Here is a 27351-nt window from a genome sequence, read left to right on the forward strand (position 1 = left end):
TGCCCAAAAAAAGTTATAGAAATGTTATTTACTCCAACTAACTTGAGTTGTATCTTTAAAATGGTACTGGAACTATTAGCTGGTGCTTATAAGACCACCTTATTGCCTCGGGGTCGCTGCTGAATCAGTCAGGTGCATGCATTTGAAAGCTTGTGACAAAAGTTTTCAAATAAACCCAATATATAAAAGCAGTTTCTATACTTTGAAATAAGAGGCCATATCATTAAAAGTTCTCACTTTGGAGAAATGATAACAGCAAGAGCAAGTTGGAGAGAAACTCAAAAGTAATACCTCTGGACTCCCACCAAGACCAGCCTTAAATAAAATTAGTGCAGAGGCAACCACAGAGAAATTGATGTTCCTGTTCCAGTATCTAAACTGCTAGTGTATTTTGATGCATAGTGATGCATCTTTATGACCTTACAGGACAACAATCCAAATGTTTTACACTTTGAAAAATACTATTTATGGAGCAATGAAATATTGACTTAGAGTAGAGGCTGTTATATTGTTAAATCTGTAATAAAGAATTTTAAAACTTTTTTTTTACAGTGAGTACAGATCAGAATGGAGGTGGACCATTGATCGAGCTGAAATTGCAAGTCGGTGGACGTGGCTTCAAGCCCAGATATCAGAGCTAGAGTATAGGATACGACAAATAAATGAAATCTACAGGCACATGTGTGCTGCAAAGGTAAAATAAAGACAATCAGAAATTGTGATTTTATTTAAATTTAAAGGAAATATTTAACATGACCATTCATATGAACAATAATAGCTGAATGCTTCTTGTGTCCTTATGCCAGTCCGTCGAAGAACAGGAACACATCCTGTATGAGTCATTTCTACAAATTTGCACTCTGATCTCTAAAGCTTTGAACCAACAGCTTTTTTTTCATAGAATTTACAGTGCAGAAGGAGGCCATTGGGCCCATCGAGTCTGCACCGGCTCTTGGAAAGAGAACCCTACCCGAGGTCAACACCTCCACCCTATCCCCATAGCCCAGTAACCCCACCCAACACTAAGAGCAATTTTGGACACTAAGGGCAATTTATCATGGCCAATCCACCTAACCTGCACATCTTTGGACTGTGGGAGGAAACCGGAGCACCCGGAGGAAACCCACGCACACATGGGGAGGATGTGCAGACTCCGCATAAACAGTGACCCAAGCCGGAATCGAACCTGGGACCCTGGAGCTGTGAAGCAATTGTGCTATCCACAATGCTACCGTGCTGCATTAAAATAAAATGCAGCATCCCCGGCATTAGCATCGAAACAGTCTTGGGTATGTTGCTACTGGACAAATCCGATCCTAGCGTGAAGCCTGCCTTGATAAACTTTTATTTTCTTTAGAAACTGTGGAGGTAAGTTACTGAATAAATTCACACGAGTCTGCAGATGGACTTTTGACTAAAATAATAAATTTATTAAACAAGAAAAATAAACAATCCGTCAGATCAAAAAGGTTGGAAAGATCTCCATATGAACACAAGAATATGATTTAAATATTCTTTGTTCCTTCACCCCAGCCATGTCTTTACAGATGCATGCAAATTCAGAAACAAAAAAGCAATTTATCATATCTATCTTATACCATCAATATTAGAGTAAGTGTGCGGTACATGTGAACCAGCAGAAAACTGTGGTCAGGCGCACCACACTCCAAATACATGACAGATGTGACCAAAGCAGCTTCTGCTGATTTCTAAACAATCCACCTAGATACCTTGTGCTGCCCTATTATGTATTTTCTTGAATTTTGTTTAATTCCCTTTTCTTCCCATGTACTGAATGATCTGTTTAGCTGCTTGCAGAAAAATACTTTTCACTGTACCTCGGTACACGTGACAATAAACAAATCCAATCCAATCCAGATGCTTGTCACACTGTGAGCCAACTGATCTCGTAGAAACTCTTTCTCACGAGGGTTTCCAATATTCACATTTGAAGAACTTTCCTTGGAATTGTCTTCAAACATCGCTCCTACTTAGATGGCTTCAACCAGGATCTACTTCCAATGTTTCAATTTCCACTTCTAAGATTATTTTCCCCTAAATCTCTGCGTGCACTTAAACTTCACCTTCCAGGAACACTTTCTGGCCTATAGCTGTGCCAAGCAGGGCACCACTGCTCCAAAAGGGTACCTTTGCCCTTATGGCCTGCAGCACGGACTCACCAACCTTTGGCTGCCCTCCCAAAGGCTTTGTCAAGCCCACTTTGATCGGGTCTGTTCCTCTGAACCCATGGCTTTGCTACTTTGTCACAACTTAACAGGATCAGCTTCTGATCTCTGTCCTTGACCCGTACTCTTCTGAGACCTCTTTCTGTCCCACTCCCCATTTTGGGTCCTTCCTGGTTTGGGACCTCAAACTGTTTCCCTTCCCGTGTCCTGCGCCCTGGGCACAACTTCAATGGTGGTGCTTTTCAGGTCACCTGATCTGCAGTTTCACACTGTTTCTCTTTTTATTCTGAACATGTGCGCAAGCCAGTTCCCGGATGAAAAATGTCAAATTGACCAAACTATGCATGTGCAGCCATCTCCCCGGCGCATGTACACAAGTCCTGAGGCTCGCTAAACTAAGGTGAAATTTTCCTTTCACCACAGGTATCAGGTTTTGCTTCACCTACAAACTATAGCAGAGGACGTTATTCGGTCAGTACTGCAGTTGTGATATTTCACTTATCCTCATTACCCCTGAACTAGGTTAAAGAAACCCACCAGGGCTCTTACTACTGATCATTACTTAGCGACTATGAGAACCGGACTAGACCCGAAGGGTAAATGGCCTTTAATTAATCATTATATAGGATCATGTTAAACAAGTTACTTGGTTGATGTGAGCTAAATTTAATGTTTGAATTCTTATGTAATCTTCCATTTGCATGCAAGGTATTTCATCTTTCAGAACAATTTTTTAAACACTACTTTGTTAATTCACGAGAAAGGAAACTCGCTTGAAGCTATTGCTAAACTCCAGTCATTTTGTGTAATTGTTGTCTAGGAAATGGTGATTCTGGATGATTCTCAGCCTTCCAAAGCCATTCTCAAAAAGCAGACACATTTGACAGATGCAGCAACTTTATTAGCTGCAACTAAGGATGATAAAACTTCTGCAGAGATAAAGGATCCAAGCTTGGAATGCAATTTGGAAATGTCACCAAGCAGCCCTTCGCTTCTTCTAAGGAATATAGACAAACAGGTAAAAAGAAAATGTAGGAAAAAAAAGTTAAAGCTCGAACCAGTTGATTAGTATTACAGTCACAATATATTATACAAAAACCTGTTTAAATAGTTGAGATGAAGAAACTGAGTTCTGTAAGATTGTCTTTGGCTTAAACCACATGTTAAAGATAGTTCAAGGTGGAAAATGATGGTTTAGTATTTACTTCATACACAGAATCATGCTCTTTAAGACAGAGGTTGAAAGGAATGTTTATTAATTGTCTACAGAGTGCACAGCTAACAGAATCAGTCAACAGTTTGATTCCTCCACTCAATTTATCACCTGCTTCTTCTCCTGTCTCCTGTAAGGCATGCAAACGTTGCGATGGCATCACCTGCAGGTAAGAATATTTGTCAGTTTGACTCTTTATCAGTCTTGTTTTGCATTTCCTACAAAAGAATATGATTCACAACAGTTAACAGTTACTTTCTGCTGTAATACTGAATGTCATATTGTTGCCAAAGTAATATAAATCAAATTTAGCTCTTGGTTACTGACCCATGCAAGCCAGTTTAAAACCTCTTTATGGCATTAGATTAATTCCAAGTAGGGGGTCAAAAATGAATGTTCTTTAGCTGAAAGGACGAGGAGTTTAACTGAATTTATTATTTCCAGGTTTTGTGGTTGATCTGAGAAAGCCCGAGCTCATCTGTACCGACCCCCAAATTTCAATTGAGACAATATTGTTTCAGTGCACTGATTGGAAGAGTGTGATTGGAAGTTTTGTTGTTAAGACTGATACTGAAAGACTATCCTGAAGACTTGAGGATTTTAGTTATATAACGATAAACTTGGAACATAGAATGTATTTGTACAGCACCTTTTAAATCAATCTGTTATTAAGCACATGGGAACAGGACATTTGGAAAATCACTACGGTTAGGTGGAGTCAATACAGTTATACGAACAAGAACTTTGGTTTGACAAATCTATTAAAATATATAATTATCTAGGTGGGAAATCCCTTCATTGGCAATGGGTCAAAGTCCAGAAATGGCAATATATTGCCAAGTCAAGTAGGTGTGTGATTTAGTGTGAAACCTGTAGGTAGTTGTGTTCCCATGCACCTACCAGGTGGTAAAGCTTGGAGATTTGGGAGGTACTATTGAAGAAGTCTTGGCAAGTGGCCACAATGGGTTGTAGGTAATACAGACTGCAGCCCCAGTACACTGGTGGAATGAATGAATGTTTTTGTGGCGGATGGGACACCAATCAAGCAGGCTGCTTTGTGCTGGATAGTATCAAACTATTTCAGTGTTGTTGGAATAGCACTCATCCAGGCAAGAGAAGATTATTCAGCCACACTCGTGCATGTGCACACTGACTTAACTTCATGATATTGCCATACACTTGATTTTGGCCAAAAGGCCGAGAAGCACTGCCATACACTTTAGATAGATCAGGCTGCACTTAGTGCACCATTATTCGAAGGACCAGAAAGGCCAGTAAACGTTTTTAAGGTGATTCCCACAAAAGACTCTTGAAAAAGTATGTATTTATATAGAGCTAGAATTTTGTTGAAGTGACTTGTGTTGTGCCTGTCTAAACCACAGTGTGTCTTAACCCGTATATGGTGGACAAATGACTATGAGGCTCTGTTTATAAAACAGAACAATATTTATTCACGCACACAATGGTTATGGTTATTCAATCACACACTCTCAATCATAGGTTACACCAATAGTTCCAAGATCTTAACTTAACTTGGCAGTGACCAGTGCTAGACAGATACAGGCCTGTTATCTGTAGTCACGGTTTTGTAGTCTCTGTCAGTTGGTTATCAATCTGGTTCTCTTCTGGCTCTGATCTTCCTTCTGTTGGTAGCTTGGATAGTCTCCTTCGTCAGCTGGTGGAAGTCACCGTTGGTTACTGTTGCAGAGAGATTCTAAGGTGGTGCAGCACCTTTTAACTTGGATTTTGTCCCCTTTGATGGGCAGTCTCTGGGTCATTTGTCAATCAATTGATCAGGGTTCGATCAGCCTGATCAAGTCCAATCAGTGGCTGCCCCATCAATTTTGGGGTGTGCACTGAGTGGCCATGCTTGCAAGTATTGGGGGCAAGTAGGCCTTTCCAAATAAGGAGCTTAGGTGCCACTGTGCCTGGTAAACAAGTGTGATTAACAGGACAGTTCTATTGTTCCTGGGATGGCCTGGAGATAGTCTTTTGCCTATGTTATTTGCATCAACCTGCAAAATCCTTTGAAGTTTGTAAAGCCTTTTGTTGCAACTTTGTTTGATCTGTTCTGCAGCCTGCTTGTCCATAAAACCTGACCACTTTTCCCAGCATCCCTTGCTGGACACCATTTTAGTTGGCCACACTTGTATCAACTGTTACGATCCCCATGGAGACTGATAACTTCTGAACAAACAAACTAAAATCAGCATAGATCAAATATTAATTACCAGACAATTAATAGGCCGAACTAACAAAAAGATAGTTTTGCATTAACTGACTAACGCAATCAAGATATGTCTTGCAGCTTCTTTCGCTCATGCTTCTGGCAGATACGTAGCATTACAAGAAGAGTTCCAAAGTAATTCCCAGCTCTCCAGCAGGCTCACTTCTCCCTGTTGCACCAGATTGAAACTTCAAAAATTGTTCCACTCCGCCTGAGCTTTCTGGATCCAACAGCAAGGCAACTCCCTGGTCCTTAAGTGTCCAACAGCCCGGTTTGTTCTTTCTATTTTGTACAGAAAATGAACTTTCGACAACATTCTGCTTGGTTTTTAACACAAGGCGGTCTACCTGCTTCCCCACAGCACCGGTTTCGTTGTTTCTCTGCACCTCAAAAGCTCCTTTTCCTCTGATAGGCTGTGTAAAAGTGTTAAGTCTGTCACATTTCAATAGGTTTCTGTTTGAGTTTCTCCTCTGCTCCACATGGCAACCTGATCATGAGCATCTTTCCAAAAAGATGTTCAACTGACTACACGGCCCTTCTTTTCAGGACATTCTATTTCGCCTTCAGTTAAAGGAGATGTATTAAAACATTTTGTAAAGGTCAGCTTCTTAACATTAATACCAACTCGTCCACTGCCAATTTCAATTTACTTTGGAGTTTCCTGAAATTTTGATTAATTTATTGTATTTTTCTGCGGCAAGGAAGCATACACAGACAAAAAAAGTAGATAGTTACAGTGAATGCGAAAAGGTACACAGTACATCGACAAATAAATAATTAGTTATAGTTTGGAACAAGGGCAAAATAACAAAGCAAATGCAACATAAGCAAGAGCAGCATAGAGCATTGTGAATAGTGTCTTATAGGGAACAGATCAGTTCAAGAGAGAGTCGTGAGTCTGGTAACTGAGGAAAAAGCTGTTCCTAAGTCTGGATGTACGGGTCTTCAGATTTCTGTATATGCTTGGTGGAAGAGGGCAAAGCAACGGGCTCTGACAAAGTTGTCTGCCTTCCTGAGGCAGCAGGAGGTGTAGACAGAATCAATTGGAGGGTTACAAGCTTGTGTAATGCAGAGTGAGTTCACCACACTATGTAGTATCTTGCGATCATACGCCAAGCAGTTGCCATACCAAGCTATGATGCAGCCGGATAAGATGCTCTCTATGACATATCTGTAGACGTTTGTGAGAGTCGATGCAAACAAGCCGAATTTCTTTAGCTTCCGTAGGAAGTATAGATGTTGTTGGACTTTCTTAACAGTTGCATCAACCAACCCCTCTCTCCTCTCTCTCTCCTCTCTTCTCTCTCTCCCCCTCTCTTCTCTCTCTCCCCCTCTCTTCTCTCTCTCCCCTCTCTTCTGTCTGTCAGTTATCCTTAATCGATATTGACTTCCTTCCTTTCTTTCCTTCCAGAAATATTGGCCAGACCTGCTGTTTTCTAAAAATCAGGTCTTTATTGTTGCCACAACATAATACATCCATGTGGTTATCTGCGCTTATTTACCATGGCTCGTGTGTTTAAGTATGTGCCCACTAAAACTAATTTAGACCTGATTGCATTCTCTCTCTCTCTCTTGCTCTATCTGACTCTTCCAATCCTTTGTGCACCTTATTTCTTCTGTTACATCCTGGCTTCTGTCCCTTTTACCAAGTTGGGTTAAACCCTCCTCAACAACACTGGCAAAGTGTCCCCCATTACAGCACTGGCCCAAGCTCTGTTGAGGTAAAACCCACCTGGCCTAAGTTCCACCTCCCCAGAAGCAGTTCTAATGTACATAGGATCTTCCTCAAGCACTATTTGTCCACCTTCTGCATGCATCTATCCTCTCGTCCTATTTCCATATTCACTAGCGTGTGACACCAGGATAGATCTCAAAATTACTACCTTTCGAGGTTCTACTGACTAGTTAATTTAATTTTTTTAAATATTCATTGTCACAAGTAGGCTTACATTAACACTACAATGAAGTTACTGTGAAAAACCCCTAGTCGCCACATTCCAGTGCCTGCCGCCCATAAGTCTACTCCCTAGCTTCCTAAAATCTGGATGCAGGCATTCATTCCTTTTTCTATCTATGTATTTAGTAGTGGTATGAAGCATATCCTCGAGCCAGCCAGCACCCCCCACAGCCCAGCAGCCACTCGGTCAAGTCCTTGACCTTGACACCAGGGAGGCAACAAATTATTCTGACTTCAAGCTGCAGAAATGCTTGGTTGCTCGGCTAACTATAGAACCCCCCCCCCCCCCCCCCCCCCCCCCATATTATTTATTCCCTGCCACTATTTATTTCCTAATCTTCCTTCTGCTTCCCTATATTTCTGGGCCACCCATGATGCTACATAATTGGCTCTGACTGCACTCCCCAGATGAACTGTCATTCTGTTTTCAGGATTGAATATCAGTTGGAGAATGAATACAGTTGGGGACTCCTGCACTACCTGCCATGTTCTTCTCTGGGCCGAACAGTCATCCATTTCCTCTCTGCCTGCACACCCTTAAGCTGTGGGGGTCCAACTTCTAGAAATCTACTATGCATGTAGCTAGCAGCCCTGCTCAAACTCTAAAACCTGGAGCTTGAGCTCCTCCTGATACATCACGCACATGTTTGTCAAGAATTAGAGTTCTCACATGTAATAGGATGTGCACCCCATTCTTTGCAGCCCAGCTATTTATTAGGTTGCCTGCTACGTCTCTAACAGAAATAAACTAAAGACATACTAAAGAATCATTAAAACTTGCAATCTATTCACCAATCAGCACCTTTTGCTTGTGTTGACTACATGTTTAGTTCCTTTTTCACCTCCCTCACTGCTCACACTCCCTCTATCCCACCCTGAACTTCAAATATGCGTTCCTTCTCGTCTGTGCTTTCAAATCAATTACTTACACACTCTCCTATGACGTCCCACCTTGATTTTTTTCATTCATTTGTTCTTGGGAGTGTGTCCTCTGTCTCGAGCTCCATTTCTATCCACTGTGATCTCTGGCCTCCTGCTATTCTCTTAGCATGCAGGAAATTTGTTCCTTTGGCTTTTCATGGCATGTGAAACTATGTTCACGAACCAAGTGTAGTTGTACAGAAGTAACTGGTATGAATCATAGAATCCCTACAGTTCAGAAGGAAGCCATTCAACCCATTAAGTCTGCACTGTCCCTCTGAAGGAGCACCCTACCTAGGCCATTCCCCCACCTAATCTTTTAGACAAAGGGGCAATGTGGCATGACCAATCCACCTAACTTGCATATCTTTGAACCTACTTTGGTATGATGAAAATAATTGATCAAATTCGTGTACAGGTTCTCCGTATAAAACAATGTATGTCCAAATTTCCCCCCATTCATTCCTGACATGGTATATATCCTAACCTGTTGTCAAACCAGAAATTCTGTCCTACTTGCTTCAAAGCCAATGAATCACTTAAATAAAACTTGTAGGGCAGGATTCTCCATGGGGCTATGTCCCCACGCTGGTGTGAAAACCGGAGCCAATCACTCCGGCGTCAACAGCCCCCGAAACTGAGGAATTCTCCCCTTTCGAGTGGGCTAGGTTGGCGCCGGAATGGTTCCCGCAGCTCCAGCCTGCGGCAAACGGACTTTGCGCATGCGTGGAACTGCCGGTGTATTTCCGCGCATGCGTGGGAGTTCCCTTCTCCACACCGGGCAATATGGCGGAACCCTACAGGGGCCCGGCTCGGAGTAAAGTAGGCACCCACGGAACCAACCTACCCGCCGATTGATAGGCCCCGATTGTGGGCCAGGCCACCGTGGACGCCCCTCTGCCCTCCTCCCAGGATGGCCTCCGCGCACTTACCTTCCAGGTCCCGCCATGTGTGAGACGAGTAATCCACGCCGGCGGGATTGGGTCAAACACATTGGCGACTTGGCCCATCGGGGCCCGGAGAATGGCTGGGGGGGCCGCTGCTAACTGCCCCTGACCGGCGGGAATCCCGCCAGCGCCCGAAAAACAGTGCCGGAGAATAGGGAAGCCGGCATTGGGGCGGCGGGCCTTGATTTGCGCCTCCCCCTGGGTATTTCGGAGAATCCCGGCCATAGAGTTCTATGAGAGATGTCATCTTCTGAGAAGGTAATATAAAAACTACACCTGATGTTGAAAAACTTCCAATTCAGAGTAAACAGGTCGTCCGAGACATTGTTTTTGCAAAATATGATGAATTAAGATTGTTTCCAATGGCTATATGAAATTCTCATGTCAAGAACTGATGGTATACATGGAACATAGAGCATACAGTGCAGAAGGAGGCCATTCGGCCCATCGAGTCTGCACCGACCCATTTAAGCCCTCACTTCCACCTTATCCCCGTAACCCAAGGTCAATTTATCATGGCCAATTCACCTAACCTGCACGTCTTTGGACTGTGGGAGGACACCGGAGCACCCGGAGGAAACCCACGCAGACACTGGGAGAACGTGCAGACTCCGCACAGACAGTGACCCAACGAGGAATCGAACCTGGGACCCTGGCGCTGTGAAGCCACAGTGACTTGTGCTACCGTGCTGCCCCAGAAATAGTTGTGCGCTGATAGTGAGGAAAAAAGTTGTAGACTGTTCAAGGAGCTATCAATGGACAGATTGGTGGACAGAAAAGTGGCAAATGCAATTCAATCCAGAAAAATACGTGGTAGAGCGTTTTGAAGAGGGCAACCAAATACCTAATAAATGGTAACATACTGAAGTGACTGATCTTTTGGGCTCCACGGCAGTGAGTGGCTACAAATTGCCAGCGGTGGGAAGGTGTTTGGTGTCATGCTTGCTGAGGGGAAAAATAAGATGCTTAAGTGGCCACTTAAGGGCGTTTCCTGCCACTGCTGGAATTTTGTGCATTGCAAGCTAAAAATCTATTTTTCACCTATGGCTGCCCAAGTACTTTTTAAAATAGAGCAGCAAGCCATCTTCAATTTCCCTCTAATCCTTCTGCGAATTATTTGAAGCCTTTCCTATCTCGCCCCCCTCATATTTTTATGCACCTCAATTAAATCGCTAGTTAGTCTGTTTCAAAGGAAAAAATAACTCATCCTAACCAAGATTCCTTGAAGCTAAAATTCTCCATCTTGGCAACATCCTCATAAATTTCCCCTGTTCCCTCTCTGGTGCGATTTACATTCTCCATATAATGTAACAACTAGAACTGCATGCAATTATCCAGCTGTGACCTAACCAGGCTTTTATATATTTCTAGCATTAACTGTCCTACTCTTGTATCCTGTGTCTTGGCTACTAAAGGGAAATATCCCAGGTACCTCTTGAGCCATCTTATCTAGCTGCCTAGGATCTGTGGCGGCCATGCCAGTGACAAGCCCAACAGGTGTAAATCGATGGACTGGAAGCTCTATGGGGCCCTATGTGCCAATCGGAGGCCTCTTTTCCAAATAATTCCCAGGGCCTGCCACCCTAGCCAAGGTGACATCCCGGAATTACCTTCAAATATACTCCATCAACGTCTCTTTGGGACTGCGTGCCTGTTGCCAGTAAATTGCTACAGGGTCAGCCAGCAAGCAGGAGAGGGCTTGAAGAGGGGGAGGGGTTTTGTTTTGACATTCTGGGTGATCAATCCCACCCCCACAGACCCTGAAGTCCAAATATAAGTGAATTAGCCAGTAATTTGTGTATTTTCTGGAGATCTTTAACCCTTGACTGCTCCCATGAGTTATAGGCACAATATTTATAAGTAAAACATAAAAAAATGTTTATTTACAACAAGAGTAAAAGATGAACATATAATGGAACAACGGTCTACTAGTCTAACTAGTCTTAATTATTCCCAACACCCTCCACACTGAAGGCAGACACACAGTAGAGTGGGTAGGAAGGGTTAAAAATAACAGGGATTAAGAATCTACTGAACTGAAGTTCAGTCAATAGAAATGTGAACCTTCAAGCTAATTAAACCTGAGTTTCTATTACTGCCAAGCCCACATGAATAACAAAAGAAGGTGCATTTTCCCCTCTCCCCAATGTAAGAACTTGGTTAATATGGTGCCTTTCAAGTTTGCAGAATATCCCAAAGCATTTCACAGATAATGAATTACATGAACAGGTATAAATACATGTATTATGTCTGTAATTGAACAAGAATTTGGGGTTCCTTTCCACCACATCCAAGGACTTTCAACTTTCTCCTCAACCAAATGACATAATACTGAGATAAGACGTGGCCTGATTTGCGGTAAATCCACACCCTCTAATGCCCAATAATTGTAGGATACATTCCTAAATCGTGGGCCTGGTTGTTTGCTGTATAAGTGGTATATCAAATGTATACAATACTGTATACACAGATATATTAACACCTGTACTTAATACACCACTGTACTTAATACACCACTGTCTGCCCTGCAAACCATTATATAGCATCAGTACACTATGAACTGGATATTTACAAAATTAAATGATTAAGAATACTTCCTCGTTGCTATCATTGCAATGAACAGAATGTTCTTTGAGTTCCAAGTAAAAGGAAATAATTAACAAAAAAGACACTCGTGTTTTCTACCCCAAAATAAATGAAAAGTAATATTTTATAATCCTATTGTAGAGATTAGCTGAACAAAAATGAGACTTTCTAAAAACAAGATTTTTTTATAAGTGTGCTACTAAAGATTTGACTGTTTACTAGGAGGTGTGGAGGAATTTTTTCTGTAAAGGTCAATTAATACAAATCTTATAATTCTACTTCCCTCATTTCTGTCATGTATATGCTATCGATTGATTATTCATATTTTCTTGAATACGGAATAAAAACTTTTTTGTTGTGTTGGACACTTAATCTGAATTACAATGGGGCTCCAGCATAGATGTGGGTAATGTTTTGAGGATGGCATTGACCACTTCTATAACTGTTGTAAGTATCTCTCTCACTGCTACAATTGACCTTTTTGGTGGGAAAACCTTTATTTCAAGCAGTTCCCTTTGTCGTGAAACACAATGGTTTTCTACTGTTATATTTACTAGTCACAATATTCAAAATTAACTTTGGCTGTTAGTGTTTTAGGTGGTGACAAGTCAGGCTCTTCAAACAGTTCTGGTTGTGAGGAGTCTAAGAAAAAGCACCTTGACAGGATTACACAGCGAGTTCTGTCTATGGATGACACGTCAGCCAGAACGAGGCCTCTCCGGATGGAACATAAGCACAGACTTTTCAGTTGTATTTATGATGGAAGTAGAGAGGTGAGTTGAACTGCTTAAAATAAGTGCAGAAAGATTTTTGTTTCGTGATCAAAGTTTCAAGCTTTGTAAGTCTGATTTTGTGTTCATTAAAGCAGTGTGCTGTTAGGAATTGGAAAAATTACCATGTGGATATCTAGTGTCAAATGAATGCCACACAACTATGAGCCCACATTCATTAGGTGCTAGATTGAAACTTTCAAAACTTATTTCGAATAGGACAAGAAACAGGTCAGCAAGAGGAGTCTTCCATCTCGTCAATTTGAGCTGATATGAACCAGGCCCTAGAGGTAAACAGCAGAATCTGACCCCCTATATCAGTATTTTAGAGAAATAACCACATTTAATTCCCTTTTTTAAACTGTGGGTAGAAACCAAAGTATTCTACTTGCATAATATTGGTTGTCATACATTATTGATATATTGGACCGAAACCTCTGAGCTCCCCAGCATCAGATTGGGGGATGTGGGTACTGCAAAAATGCTCTGGGGAACCCCTCTTCGAACTTCACAGGTAAGGTCTGCGCACTAATTGCCCAGAAATATATCCCCTGGGCAATTTCCTGCCCTGGGTACCATCTGAAAATGCAATTTAAATCCGAATCTGTGGATGGTTCAACTGTTATCCAGAAAATGTTAGAAGAATGTAAACCTCTTTTAACTTTTAACTTCCGAGGAATTATTCCTAGATTTCACAGTGCAGAAGGAGGCCACTCAGCCCGTCGAGTCTGCACTGGCTCTTGCAAAGAGCACCCTACCCAAGCCCACACCTCCACCCTATCCCCAAAACCCAATAATTCCACCCAACACTCAGGGCAATTTTGGACACCAAGGACAATTTAGCATGGCCAATCCACCTAACCTGCACATCTTTGGACTGTGGGAAGAAACCGGAGGAAACCCACGCACACGTGGGGAGAATGTGCAGACTCCGCACAGACAGTGACCCAAGCCGGGAATCGTACCTGGGACCCTGGAGCTGTGAAGCAATTGTGCTAACCACTATGCTACCGTGCTGCCAAATGTTGTACAGACCCAATCTCCATGGGATTCCCCAGCCCTTCTGACTCACCCCCACCTGCATGGGACGACGTCTCCTTCTTCGCCACCTCTTCAGGAGGTCTGCAACCCCCCGCCCCACAAACCTCTGATCCATGGCCTGATCCTCCTGACATCTGACCCGATCAACCCTCACTCCTCCCCAAATCATATCCATTTACTCATTGGCCCTTGAAACTTACCTGATTTACAGCAGCTAGTGCTGCTTTTTAAAAAAAAGGGCTTATCTTCTTCACTTATTTTCCTGCACTTCGATGCTCGGCCTCAAGTGTGCAATGCACTGCCAGGATCTCACCCAGCCTGAGTAGAAAGGTGAAGCGCAACAGACTGGAAAACAAAATTGCATAAATAATTGTGCATGGGAGTGTCCATCCAGCACTGATTGCCACTCGAGGACGTTTAAGCCCCATGCATGACTGTGTTTGTGATTCGGAAACCATGAGTGAAGGGCGTTGCTTGACATTGCAAGTGCACTGGTACCATGATAGTTGAAGTTGCAGTGGAGTAACTTTAAGACGAATAGGATGCAAAGCAACATTTTGATTTTTTTTTAAGCTATTACCTGTATGTAGGTCACGCCAATTTACACATTGTAACTTAGTGCAGATATAACTTGTTCTTCAAACTTTGATGTACATGAGGAAAATAAATAATCGGGCAGTGCAACTTTAAAATAGGCAAAGCTTTCCTGATGGCTTAGTGGCTAAATGCAATGCTCCGTGGAGCAGTGAGATGTACTATTTTAACTAACTTCTCCCAACTGAAGAGGAAGATGAATTTGGCAGTGTTTCCCTGAACACTACAGTAGTATCACTGGAAGGTTAATGTATGTAGATGAACAGGGCAAGACGCAACTGTGATGCACTGTACAGTTGAATACCTTTCTGCCTGTGAAGGCAAATTATGTTTTGTTGGAGAACCCCAGCAAGAGTTAGTAGAGGTAGAGGGAACACATCGGCATTTGTTCTCCATAGATGTGAGCAGATACTGATAGAATACACTGGCATAACTGAGTTATAGCCTATACGAAACTATCGAGCTATTTCACCAGTGTTGCAACTTGTCCTTGACACTCCATGTTGTCAATATATCGCATTTCTGTTTTGAACCCAATCCTGGCCATCAGTGCACCTGACAAAGTAAAGTGTGTTGAAACTGTCTCTTTGGTTCTTCACACCTAACAGAACAATATTGACTCCAGTTCTTGTAATTTCACTTTGGTGGTGAAATTGAATTTGTGAAATAATTGCCCCCGTAACTTCCTGGTTCCCCAGCCCAGATTTGCGGGGTACCTCAGGTAATGTTAAAGAAGAGCTAAATTTCTCTGCACAATTACACTGTGCTGGGAACCATCTGACAAAATGGTTTAAATCGCTAACTTTGGATGGTTCTGCCAGTTTTGTACTCTTAGTTATCCCTGAAAGAGTTCAAAGGAAATAAAGCCCTTTTAACTTCAGTTTAGACCCAGAGCGAGCTTCACACAGGACCCCTTCTCGGGTAGGATTTAGCATGCGCAGGCACACACATCACATATAAAGTGAATCAGTGCAAAAATTATTTGCGATTGTCCAATAAGCTCATAGATCTGTCATATGGAGTTTTGTTTTGCACAATGATACAGGATATAGCTTGCTCTACCAGACCATATTGCATGCTCCTCACTGCTACATCCGCTGAACCAAAAACCTTAACATAAAGCATGAAGGTTTTTCATAAGGTGGGAGAGAAGGGAAAATAAATAATTATTATGGGAAAGTTAGGAGGGATGACAAAGTTTGGTGGAAAAGATGCTTTTTGAATGGGTTAAGCGAAGGGATTCCAGAGAGGAGGGTTCAGGTGGCTTCAGAGTCTTGGAAGAGAAAGAGTTGAGGACCAAAGGTTGTAGTAGGTAAACTTTTGAGGAGGTTTCAGAGATAGATATAATGAGGTCTTTGAGCGTTATAAACAAAGCAACAAGAAAATTACATTCGGTTCTTTGGAGGGTGTCAGGGAATTGGAGGAAATATTTGTTTCCCTGCTCATTCTATTAAAATGCTTTGGAATTTTACATACCTCAAATAAATACATTGTCTTCTCTGTATCAGTTGAAATTGGCCCAGTATCTCAACTATCTTGTCTCATCATTTCTCAGTCCTGATATAATCTGTTATTAGGAATAGCTTGAGGCAGCACACTGGTTAGCACTGCTGCCTCACGGCGCCGAGGTCCAAGGTTCGACATTGGCTTTGGGCCACTGTCCGTGTGGAGTTTGCACATTCTCCCCGTGTTTACATGGGTTTCGTCCCACAATTCAAAAGATGTGCAGGGTAGGTAGATTGGCCACGCTAAATTGCCCCATAATTGGGGGGGAAAAGGAATTGGGTACTCTAAATTTATTTTAAAAATAAGGAATAGCTTGGAGTTGTTAATTTTCCTGGTGAAAGTTGTACGTTTAAAAGGGGTGTTTGATAAAATCAGACTTGATGTAATATTTCAGTGCCTAATTACTGGGAATCTCAAATCAACCCCTTGAAATGTTTTCTCGACAGAGACATAACCATCAGGCAGATTCCGATACTGAGTTAGCGAATAACGCACACTTTATTGAACATAAGCAAAATAAAACAACAATGCACTCATCAATTAACTAAAAACTTCTCTATCAACCTACTCAATGAACTAAAGACAACAAACTAATAAAATAAAAATACAAGTATACTTCACAACCAAACACTACAGACTTCACGCCTTCAAATGTGGATGGCCCATCCGGAAGAAGCACAAAAACACCCTGAACCCTTTACGTCTCCGTGGAGGCTGCTCTATCTGGGGTCCACGCCGCAAAAGCTCTGTGCATGACCCTAGGCCTAGTGCTTCACTATTGATAATCTTGCTCTTATCAACAGCATACTCAACAATAATCTGCTAAACAATGTTATAGTTTGGATTCTGTCAAGTTTGCGTGGTTTCAGACCTCATAGAAGCCTTTATTTAAACCTGGACAAAAGAGCTGAATTCCAGAGGTAGCCATAGGCATAAGAATAAGATATTGTGTATAGAGAGACCTCTGATACGATAATCTATATTATTGGAGGATACGCAAACCCTTCTCACTCGAATCAATTCTGATGTACGAGGTCTGGACTCATTCCATAATGCTGCTCTGCACCAAAACCTTGACATATCCATTGCTTCTTTAAAAATGTCCAGTTCCTGAATCCTCCCAGTTTTGTTCAGTTTAAATCTCTGTTTATTGACCAGGCTGTCTGATTTGCTAAGAGACTTCTCTGCCCAGTTAAATGCAACTCTCAAAGGAACAACACTCTTTCCTTCATACTAATGTCAGCGGCTCATGAAGCAAAATTTCTTCACACCCCAACCCCCGTACACACACGCGCACCCACTTGCGTCTTTTGATGTCTTGTTGAGCTTAATCAGTATATAGCTCTTTGATCTGCATGCCTAATCCATAGTCTCTGATAAACTACTTTCATTATAATTTCAGCTATACTGAATAGCTCCTTTAAAATAATAAAACATCCTCAAATGCTACAAACTCAATTTGACACCTAGCCACATAAGGAGATATTCGGGATGGTGGACAATAGCTTGTTCAAAGAACATAAGAACTAGGAGCAGGAGTAGGCCATCAGGGCCCTTCGAGCCTGTTCCGCCATTCAATGAGATCATGGCTGATCTTTTGTGGACCCAGCTCCACTTTCCTGCCCGACCACCCATAATTTTTATTCTTCAAAAAAACTATCTTTATCTCCAGCGCCAGTACGTCCTTTCTCAGGTAAGGAGACCAAAACTGAACACACTACTCCAGGTGTGGCCTCACTAATACCTTATACAGTTGCAGCATAACCTCCTTAGTCTGAAACTCCATCCCTCTAGCAATGAAGGACAAAACTCCATTTGCCTTCTTAATCACCTGTTGCACCTGTAAACCAACTTTTTGTGATTCATGCTCTAGGACACCCAGGTTCCTCTGCACAGCAGCATGTTTTAATATTTTATCATTTAAATAATAATCCCTTTTGCTGTTATTCCTCCCAAAATGGGTAACCTCACATTTGTCAACATTGTATTCTGTATTCCATCTGCCAGACCCTAGCCCATTCACTTAAACTATCCAAATCCCTCTGCAGACTTCCTCTGCAATTTTTGCTTTATTACTCATCTTCGTGTTGTCTGGAAACTTGGACACATTGCACTCCAAATCATCTATGTAAATTGTGAACAATTGTGGGCTCAACGCTGATCCCTGAGTGACACCACTAGCTACTGATTGCCAACCAGAAAAACACCCATTAATCCCCATTAATGCTTTCTATTAATTAACCAATCCTCTATCCATGCTACTACTTTACCCTTAACGCCATGCATCGTTATCTTATGTAGCAATCTTTTGTGTGGCACCCTGCCAAAAGCTTTCTTGAAATCCAGATATATCACATCCATTGGCTCCCCGTTGTCTACCGCAGTGGTAATGTCCTCAAAAAATTCAACTAAATTAGTTAGGCACGACCTGCTCTTTATGAACCCATGCTGTGACTTGTCTACCTTTAACCCCATTAGCTTGCTCATCACTATCTCCTTAGTGATAACAATCATCTCAAGGTCCTCACCTGTCACTGGCATGTTATTTGTGACTTCCACTGTGAAGACCGACCCAAAAAAACCTGTTCAGTTCCTCAGCCATTTCCTCATCTCCCATTATTAAATCTCCCCTCTCATCCTCTAAAGCACCAATATTTATCTTGGTCACTCTATTTTTGTTTTATATATTTGTAGAAACTTTTACTATCTGTTTTTATATTCTGAGCAAGTTTACTCTTATAACCTATCTTACTCTTCTTTATAGCTTTTTTAGTAGCTTTCTGTTGCCTGCTAAAGATTTCCCAATCCTCTAGTCTCCCACTAATCTTTGCCACTTTGTATGCTTTCTCTTTCAATTTGATACTCTCCCTTATTTCCTTAGATATCCACAGTTGATTTTCCCTCTTTCTACCGTCCTTCCTTTTTGTTAGTAAACCTTTGCTGAGCACTGTGAAAAATCGTTTGGAAGGTTCTCCAGTGTTCCTCAACTGTTTCACCATAAAGCCTTTGCTCCAAGACTGCCTTAGCTAGTTCTTCTCTCATCCCATTGTAGTCTCCTTTGTTTAAGCACAAAACACTAGTTTTAATTTTACCTTCTCACCCTCCATCTGTATTTTAAATTCCACCATGCTGTGATTGCTCCTTCTGAGAGGATCCCTAACTATGAGATCATTAATCGATCCTGTCTCATTACACAGGACCAGATCTAGGATCGTTTGTTCCCTCGTAGGTTCCATTACATACTGTTCTCGGATACTATTGTGGATACGTTCTATAAACTCCTCCTCTGACCTGGTTAAACCAATCGACATGTAGATTAAAATCCCCATGATAACTGCTGTACCAGCTCCCTGAATTCAGCTTGTAGGACCTCATCCCGTTTCTTTCCTATTTCATTTGTTTATTACCCGCCCCACTATAATGCTACTATTTGGTGGCCTAGAGACTACTCCTATCAGTGACTTTTTTTGCCTTGCTATTCCTGATTTCCACCCAGTGGATTCAACCTTATCCTCCATAGCACCAATGTCATCCCTCACTAATGCCCAGATGTCATTCTTAAATAACAGAGCTCCACCACCTCACTCACCATCCACTCTGTCCTTCTGAATAGTTCCAGTCCTGCCCAGGTGCAGACCGTCCAGTTTGTACTGGTCCCACCACCCCCAGAACTGGTTCCAATGCCCCAGGAATTTGAATCCCTTCCTCTTGCACCATCTCTCAGGCCACGCATTTGTCCTATCTATCCTGACATTCCTACTCTGACTAACTTGTGGCACTGGTAGCAATCCTGAGATTTAATACCTTGGAGGTCCTATTTTTTAGTTTAACTCCTAACTCCCTGAATTCAGCTTGTGGGGCCTCATCCTGTTTTTTTCCTATATCATTAGTGCCTATATGCACCGTGGCAGCTGGCTGTTCACAACCCCCGCCCCTCCGCGGAGCATAGTTCGGGTTTGAGTTCCCCTGACATGATTGAACCCTTAAATTAACTTTTTATATTTTTGTTTATTATTTTTTTAAACTTGTTTTTATACCTCCTTATTATATCGATTTGGTTTTTAAACTTTAATTTCTAAACTTTAAATTCTTACCTTCACGTACCACTTACCTTCACTTTCACCACAGATGCCAAGGTAGTTTTTATATCACCTACCTACCCAGGATGCTCCCTGGTTTTCTCCCTGCTTCCCGGGATGCACTCTGGATCTCTCCCTGCAGATTAACAGTTACCAAGCCAGAAGAAGGAAACAAAACACAAACACACTCCTCCCCCTAGCTCACTCGGCTAAATCGCTGGCTTTTAAAGCAGGCCAGCAGCACGGTTCTATTCCCGTACCAGCCTCCCCAGACAGGCGCCAGAATGTGGCGACTAGGAGCTTTTCACAGTAACTTCTTTGAAGCCTATTCGTGACAATAAGTGATTTTCATTTCATTTTTTCACTCTGCACTGAATTACCACACTGTCCCAAATTACCAAGTTCCAAATCCCACCCTGGCTGTCTCACTCACTCAGGATGTCTCGACTTCACGGTGCGCAAAGCTTACTGAGTGTGCGCTTGTTTGCCTCTTATGTAGAACTCAGCTAGACGAAGATGACTCGCACTACTTAAGCTTCAAACAGAAGAAGAATGCAATTCACACCTTTTACCACTAATCAGGCTTCAGGTGACTGACAGATGAAAAATAAGTGGGTTTTGTGGAGCATCTTAAAGGAGAAAGAGGAAGGCCTTGACAGCTGCCAACATAGCCACAATGGCAAAGTGGTTTAAAATTGTGGATGCCTGAGAGACCAAAATTGGAAGAGTGGGCTGGAGGAGATTAGAGATGGGAAGTGTGAGGTCCTGGAGAAATTTGAAGACGAGGATGAACATTTTAAAATCCAGGAATTGCTTGCTTTCTGAAGTTGTCAATTATACCTGGGCACTACGTTTGGACTCAGCATCCCATTAGATGAGGATAAAATGGACTTTGGCCATCCTCACGCATGCAGTTGAAGAAGGCTTCCTGGGTGAAATACTGGGGGGGGGAAACCCTGGAGATTGCGAGAGCCTTATGCCAGCAAGAGTGATTGCAATTAGCAGAGGAGGAAAGGTGATTAAATTGCTCACAGAGTACCATCAAAACCATGATCAACTGGAGGAAAGCACGTTACATTTGAGGGAAGTCAACTTTATTGAACACGGTGACCTTCTTCAGATCTTTCTTATTAGATAAAAGCATTTACCACCGAGTCTTTCAGCGTATCCATTGCTTTTCCCATACTTTAATTTGTTCTGTTATGGTTAACGTTAGTGGGTTAAAATATTAAGGTGCTTTTCAGTAGTTTTTATCAGGGTTGTATTCTGAAATATCAGTGTTTTGGAGCAATATAACAAATGTGTGCGCACTGGTGTAGTGTTGCCTATTTGCAGTAGAGACCATAGATAAGCAGACTAACTCCTATATAACTGATCAGAGTTTCTCATTGATATCATGAGAAAACTAGCTGGAAGTAGGTTGTTTCTTAAATCATGATTACTGTTTACTTCAATTATGTTTGCAATATAATCCAAATTACATATGGAATCTTTGCCTGATTGTAATATTGTAACTTAATTTACAATTGTAACTTAATTTAATGGAAAGAGCTATTTAGTTGACTGCTAGAACCACCCAAATATAGTTGTTTTTTTTGTTTCTGTGACCAACACCACTTTTGTGAAAAATACTGTTGGAAGATGTGGAAATTAATTTAACTGCAATGTGTACCTTTTTAAAAATGTGTTGCCTGGGCATATTCCTGTTCATGATGGGCAATCCTGTAAGAAAGAAAGCACTTCATCGTCAATGGATGTTTTTGAAATTGCTTTTTAGGTAACAGAATCATACACAATGAAGTCTCACATATTCTGTTTTGTTAATATTGGCTGAGGGATGAATGCTGTCTGAGGCACCATAAGAACACATCCTCTTCAATTAAAAAATGTTTAAGTAGGCAGCTGAAATGAAATGAAATGAAAATCGCTTATTGTCACAAGTAGGCTTCAAATGAAGTTACTGTGAAAAGCCCCTAGTCGCCACATTCCGGCGCCTGTTCAGGGAGGCTGATACGGGAATCGAACCGTGCTGCTGGCCTGCCTTGGTCTGCTTCAAAGCCAGCGATTTAGCCCTGTGCTAAACAGCCCCAGGAGCCTTGATTAAGCATCTTATTTGAAGGATGTTAATCAGCAGTCTCTCTGATTGTACTGACATTTTAGCCTCGGTTATTGTTCACCAGTCCTGACGTGGAACGTAAAACATATAGTTTTTACGTTTACTAGGTAAACGTTTTGGAGATGAAAGTACTAAACCCATTTGTTTGTAGTAACTGCAAATTTTACCTGGAAGGAAGCAAAAGAGCAGTGACACATTCAGCCATAGTTTAGCTGGTAACATGCTTACTGTTTTAAGTCACAAGGCTCTGAGTTCCACTTTTTCCCTCCTCTGATTTCTACTGAGTAACCATTAAACTGGTACTGTCATTTGTCTGATACTTTGGTACATAGGCTAGTGCCTGTTTTTGACTGAGCTCGAGTGGTAGCAGGCTAATTGTTTGTGGGAATGATCACAGTACAGCCTAAATCTATTTTACTGTTGATAGCCACATGCCTATTTCCAAACAGGGATTAAAGAATTTTATCCCAGGTCATTGAGGCTAATGGTAGCACAACTGCTTCTGAGCTGCAATCGCTTAATTCAGCATAGACAAGGGTTCTGGCCTTCTGCCTTGTATAGCTTTACATCTCAACCCAATTTTATCTCTTGCAGTTCCTTCTATTACTAGAGGTGTTTGCGTTGAGATGTGCAGTCCCAATTGTTTAGTACAGTAGAACAATACAAATCATTGAGTCCCTGCTCTTGATTGTTGGCGCTCAGCCCTGTTGGATGTTGTAGTATAAGGGTCTGGTACAGAAGAAGTTAAAGTGGTACTGAGTACCGTACCTCACACAGAGTGATGTAAGAAAGCACATGATCCTGACCTAGGGTCTGTTTTGTGTAATGATCGAGATAGGCTCCTTGCCTGTACCTTTTACTGTATATATCTATTTAGTTACAAGTGGTTAATATAAACTTGCTGTTAACCTACTGGAGACTATGAAGACTTATTTAAGAGACACTGTTCTGTAACCCACACACTCCCAACAGGATTTTGCACAGGTGGACATTGAATTTGGATGGGATTTGCAATGATGCTGCATGATTTAACAGCCTTGCCTATTAGTTAATTGGAAACAAAAGGTTGAGCTGTAACTCGACACGAGTCAAGAAATTTGGCAAAAGAGAAAAATTATACAGTTATTGTACTAATAGTCAATTTACATATTTTGTGGACAAGTTGCTGCCAAGTGAAACCTAATGGGGAGAAAGCAAAAAAGGACAAAATGGTGAAGGGAATCTGAAAGCAAATCTACCTGAAGTTTCCAAACATCAGTTATTCATTTTGTCTTTCTGTATGTTCAGATAATTCTACATGTTGTGGGACTTAGCTTCCACAACACATTTCCAACTACCTTGTCCATAACCAACTCCTGCTTAGGAAAGTGACAAACTCTAAACTGCTGATTGTGACTTCTTACTACTATTCATTATTTCAATCTCTGATGCAAGTCAAACCCATTGTCTCTTGTCACATGAACATCCACTTTCACTTCTGTTGTACATGTCTTTCCTATTAAATTGCCTTGCATATTATTAAATGTAGCCTAAATCCACATAGGGATTTAATTTTCCTGGTAGAGTACTGCTGATTGTGTTCACTGAACATTCCTTTGATGCTGTTTTAATATAAACCTGAGGATATCTTACCGTGAACATGCAGGGGGAATTAGATCCTACCACTAAACTCCAAAACGTTTAAAAGTAATCTGTCTATTGCTTTACTTACCAAATGTCAAATCCACATTTCTTAATGGGAAGGACATAGACACATTTGTTTCCCAGGAGCCCATCCAAATTATGAATGGGCTTCTTACTATTAACAACATCATTGGAAATTGTTCCTATAGGAAACACACCAAGCAGTTCATTAAATAAGTACATGAATGGCAAAGCATTAGCCAAGGGAGTTTAAATCCAATTCTCTTTTGTCTATGTCAATCTCTCCTGGAATCAACTGCTTTTAAAAGACCAGTGGTAATTAAATTATTTCATCACATTTAGTACAGATACCAAGGCATGGAGAGTATTTAAGTGCAACCAAGTTAAACTTCAAATTATGTGAAATAAAATCTAAACTTAGCTACAAGTTCTTTTGGTACTGATTCTGAACTCTTTAGTACTGCTGGCTCTTCAAGAACAGGTTTTACAGCAGGTAGCAACACAAACTGCAAATGCTATAAATAAATAGTAGGGTAATCGACACCTGAAAAGGGAAAAGACAGATGATGACAGAATGAATCAAGAAAACACCTAAAACAGCTTGTTGCAAATGTTGACTGATCTATATTTCTAGAATTTGGTAAGCTTACTTTCAGAGATAAAAATCTATTCACCGTGGCTAGCTGCTGGGAAGATCCCTTTTCTAAAAAAAACTGGAACCACTACATGAAACCATAAGATCTCAATTAGGGTGAAGTGTGCAGTATGGGTCTCTGCTATAGGAAGGACATTGGGACTTCAGAAAGGATGTAACCCATTAGGATGCTGCCTGATTCATGGTTGAGGCAGCATCCTAATGTCAACATTGTTGTCCAGATTAGGTTGACAATTGGATGAAGGAAAAGGGGTTGAATAGATCATTGAAACCAGGTGGTTAAATGTGATTAGAATGACAAACTGGCTCAGCAAATAGACTGTTTCCCTGTTGTAACTTCTATGCATCTTTGTCAATAAGTGTTTATGGATAGAACTGAGAAGATAACATTTCAGACATTGGATTCCTGCCGAGGCCCACAACTGAATTGTCATATTTTTGTTCTCCAAACAACAACAGCAACCCAATTTATATGGCAATTTAAGATAGTAAAATATCGTGAGCTGATTCACAGGAGCTTTATAAAACAACATTTCACACCGAAACACACTGATATTGGGGAAGATGGCCAAAAGCTTTTTGGAGTGATAGGTTTTGAGAAGCATCTGAAAGGAGGGTAGAGAAGTACATGGATTTGGGGCAGGATTTCTAAGGCTATCGAGTCTTGTGCATCTGAAGGCACAGCCGTCACTGGTGGTCACAGGTGCTGCCTGACCTGTTGAATGCTCTTCAGCATTTTCAGATTTCCAGCATAAGTGGGTTTTTAAAAATAATAAACACGCCTTCTTAATCATTGTGAACCCAGTAAATGTACCTTTGATTGTCACAGGCTTCATGATCAGCTAATCCACTGTAAAAACAGTTTAAAATCTTTTTGGATCAAATATTTTTCTCCCTCAATATCTTCGGTATTTTGCTTTTGTTTCTGTTTATTTTGTTTCATTGCATTCTTAATGTATTTTGAAATGATTTGATATTTTGACATTTTTTAAAAAGTATTTGTATTCAGCAACAATTTTACAATACAAAAAAACAACCCCCCCGCCCATAACAATCGACGGTAACCAACTCCTGAAAATGCATGATGAATAAACCCTAACAATTGTACCCATACTTCCCCCACTCCCCCCCCCCCCCCCCCCCCCCCCCCCCCCCATTTCCAGTGCAAACTTCACCTTCCCCAGGGTTAGAAACTCCAGCAGGTATCCCCCCCCCCCTCTCTATGCCGAAGCAAAGGGTGGAGAAGCTGACCTCCACCCCAACAAGAGTTACAGGGAGGTAGCCACACCTAAGGTACTGGGCAAGAGTAGCTGGGTTACAGTCAAGGGAAAGAAAACTAACAGGCAGACAGTGCAGGGACCCCTCGCGGCCGTTCCCCTTCAAAACAAGTATACCGTTTTGGATGCTGTTGTGGGAGATGACCTACCGGGGGAAGGCCCTAGCGGCCAGGTCTCTGGCACTGAGTCTGACTCTGGGGCTCAGAAGGGAAGGGGGGAGAATAGAAAAGCAATAGTAATAGGAGATTCAATGGTTAGGGGAATAGATAGGAGATTCTGTGGTCGCGAGCGAGACTCCCGGAAGGTATGTTGCCTCCAGGGTGCCAGGGCCAGGGATGTCTCGGATCGTGTCTTCAGGATCCTAAAGGGGGAGGGTGAGTAGCCAGAAGTCGTGGTGCACATTGGTACCAATGACGTAGGTAGGAAAAGGGGCGTGGAGGTAATAAACAAGTTTAGGGAGTTAGGCTGGAAGTTAAAAGCCAGGACAGACAGACAGTTGTCATCTCTGCTTTGTTGCCGGTGCCACGTGATAGCGAGGCTGGGAAAAGGGAGAGAGTGCAGTTGAACACGTGGCTGCAGGAATGGTGTAGGAGGGAGGGCTTCAGGTATTTGGATAATTGGAGCGCATTCTGGGGAAGGTGGGACCTGTACAAGCAGGACGGGTTTCATCTGAACCAGAGGGGCACCAATATCCTGGGAGGGAGGTTTTCTAGTACTCTTCGGGAGGGTTTAAACTAATTTGGCAGGGGAATGGGAACCGGATTTGTAGTCCAGCAACTAAGGAAGCCGATATTCAGGACGCCGAAGCGTGTAGTGACGCAGTGGGGAAGGTAGCACTGACAAAGGAGAGTACTTTCAGGCAAGGAGATGGGTTGAAGTGTGTATACTTCAACGCAAGAAGCATCAGGAATAAGGTGGGTGAACTTAAGGCATGGATCGGTACTTGGGACTACAATGTGGTGGCCATCACGGAAACTTGGATAGAAGAGGGGCAGAAATGGTTGTTGGAGGTCCCTGGTTTATAGATGTTTCAACAAGATTAGGGAGGATGGTAAAAGAAGTGGGGGGTGGCATTATTAATTAGAGATAGTATAACAGCTGCAGAAAGGCAGTTCGAGGAGGATCTGCCTACTGAGGTAGTATGGGTTGAAGTCAGAAATCGGAAAGGAGCAGTCACCTTGTTGGGAGTTTTCTATAGGCCCCCTATTAGCAGCAGAAATGTGGAGGAACAGATTTTGGAACGGTGCAGAAGTCACAGGGTAGTAGTCATGGGTGATTCAACTTCCCAAACATTGAGTGGAAACTCTTTCGATCAAATAGTTTGGATGGGGTGATTTTTGTGCAGTGTCCGGGAAGCTTTTCTAACACAGTATGTAGATTGTCCGACCAGAGGGGAGGCCATATTGGATTTGGTACTTGGTAATGAACCAGGGCAGGTGATAGATTTGTTAGTGGCGGAACATTTTGGATGTAGTGACCACAATTCTGTGACTTTCACTTTAGTAATGGAGAGGGATAGGTGCGTGCAACAGGGCAAGGTTTACAATTGGGGAAGGGTAAATACAATGCTGTCAGACAAGAATTGAAGAGCATAAATTGGGAACATAGGCTGTCAGGGAAGGACACAAGTGA

At 42.0% G+C, this 27351-nt stretch overlaps 1 protein-coding gene across 1 annotated transcript in view; it reads left to right on the forward strand.

Annotated features, from left to right (window-relative positions):
* The window catches only part of LOC119958159 (KAT8 regulatory NSL complex subunit 1-like protein), a 116023-nt gene that overhangs the window by 19162 nt on the left and 69510 nt on the right, over positions 1 to 27351 (forward strand). Inside the window, exons 3-6 of the mRNA XM_038786492.1 lie at positions 553 to 694; positions 3007 to 3204; positions 3456 to 3568; positions 12627 to 12810. Of these exons, the coding sequence (XP_038642420.1) occupies positions 553 to 694; positions 3007 to 3204; positions 3456 to 3568; positions 12627 to 12810 (637 nt within the window). The remainder of the gene's footprint in view (positions 1 to 552; positions 695 to 3006; positions 3205 to 3455; positions 3569 to 12626; positions 12811 to 27351) is intronic.

Source organism: Scyliorhinus canicula, chromosome 2 (assembly GCF_902713615.1).
Source record: "Scyliorhinus canicula chromosome 2, sScyCan1.1, whole genome shotgun sequence".
Taxonomy (NCBI): Eukaryota; Metazoa; Chordata; class Chondrichthyes; order Carcharhiniformes; family Scyliorhinidae; genus Scyliorhinus; species Scyliorhinus canicula.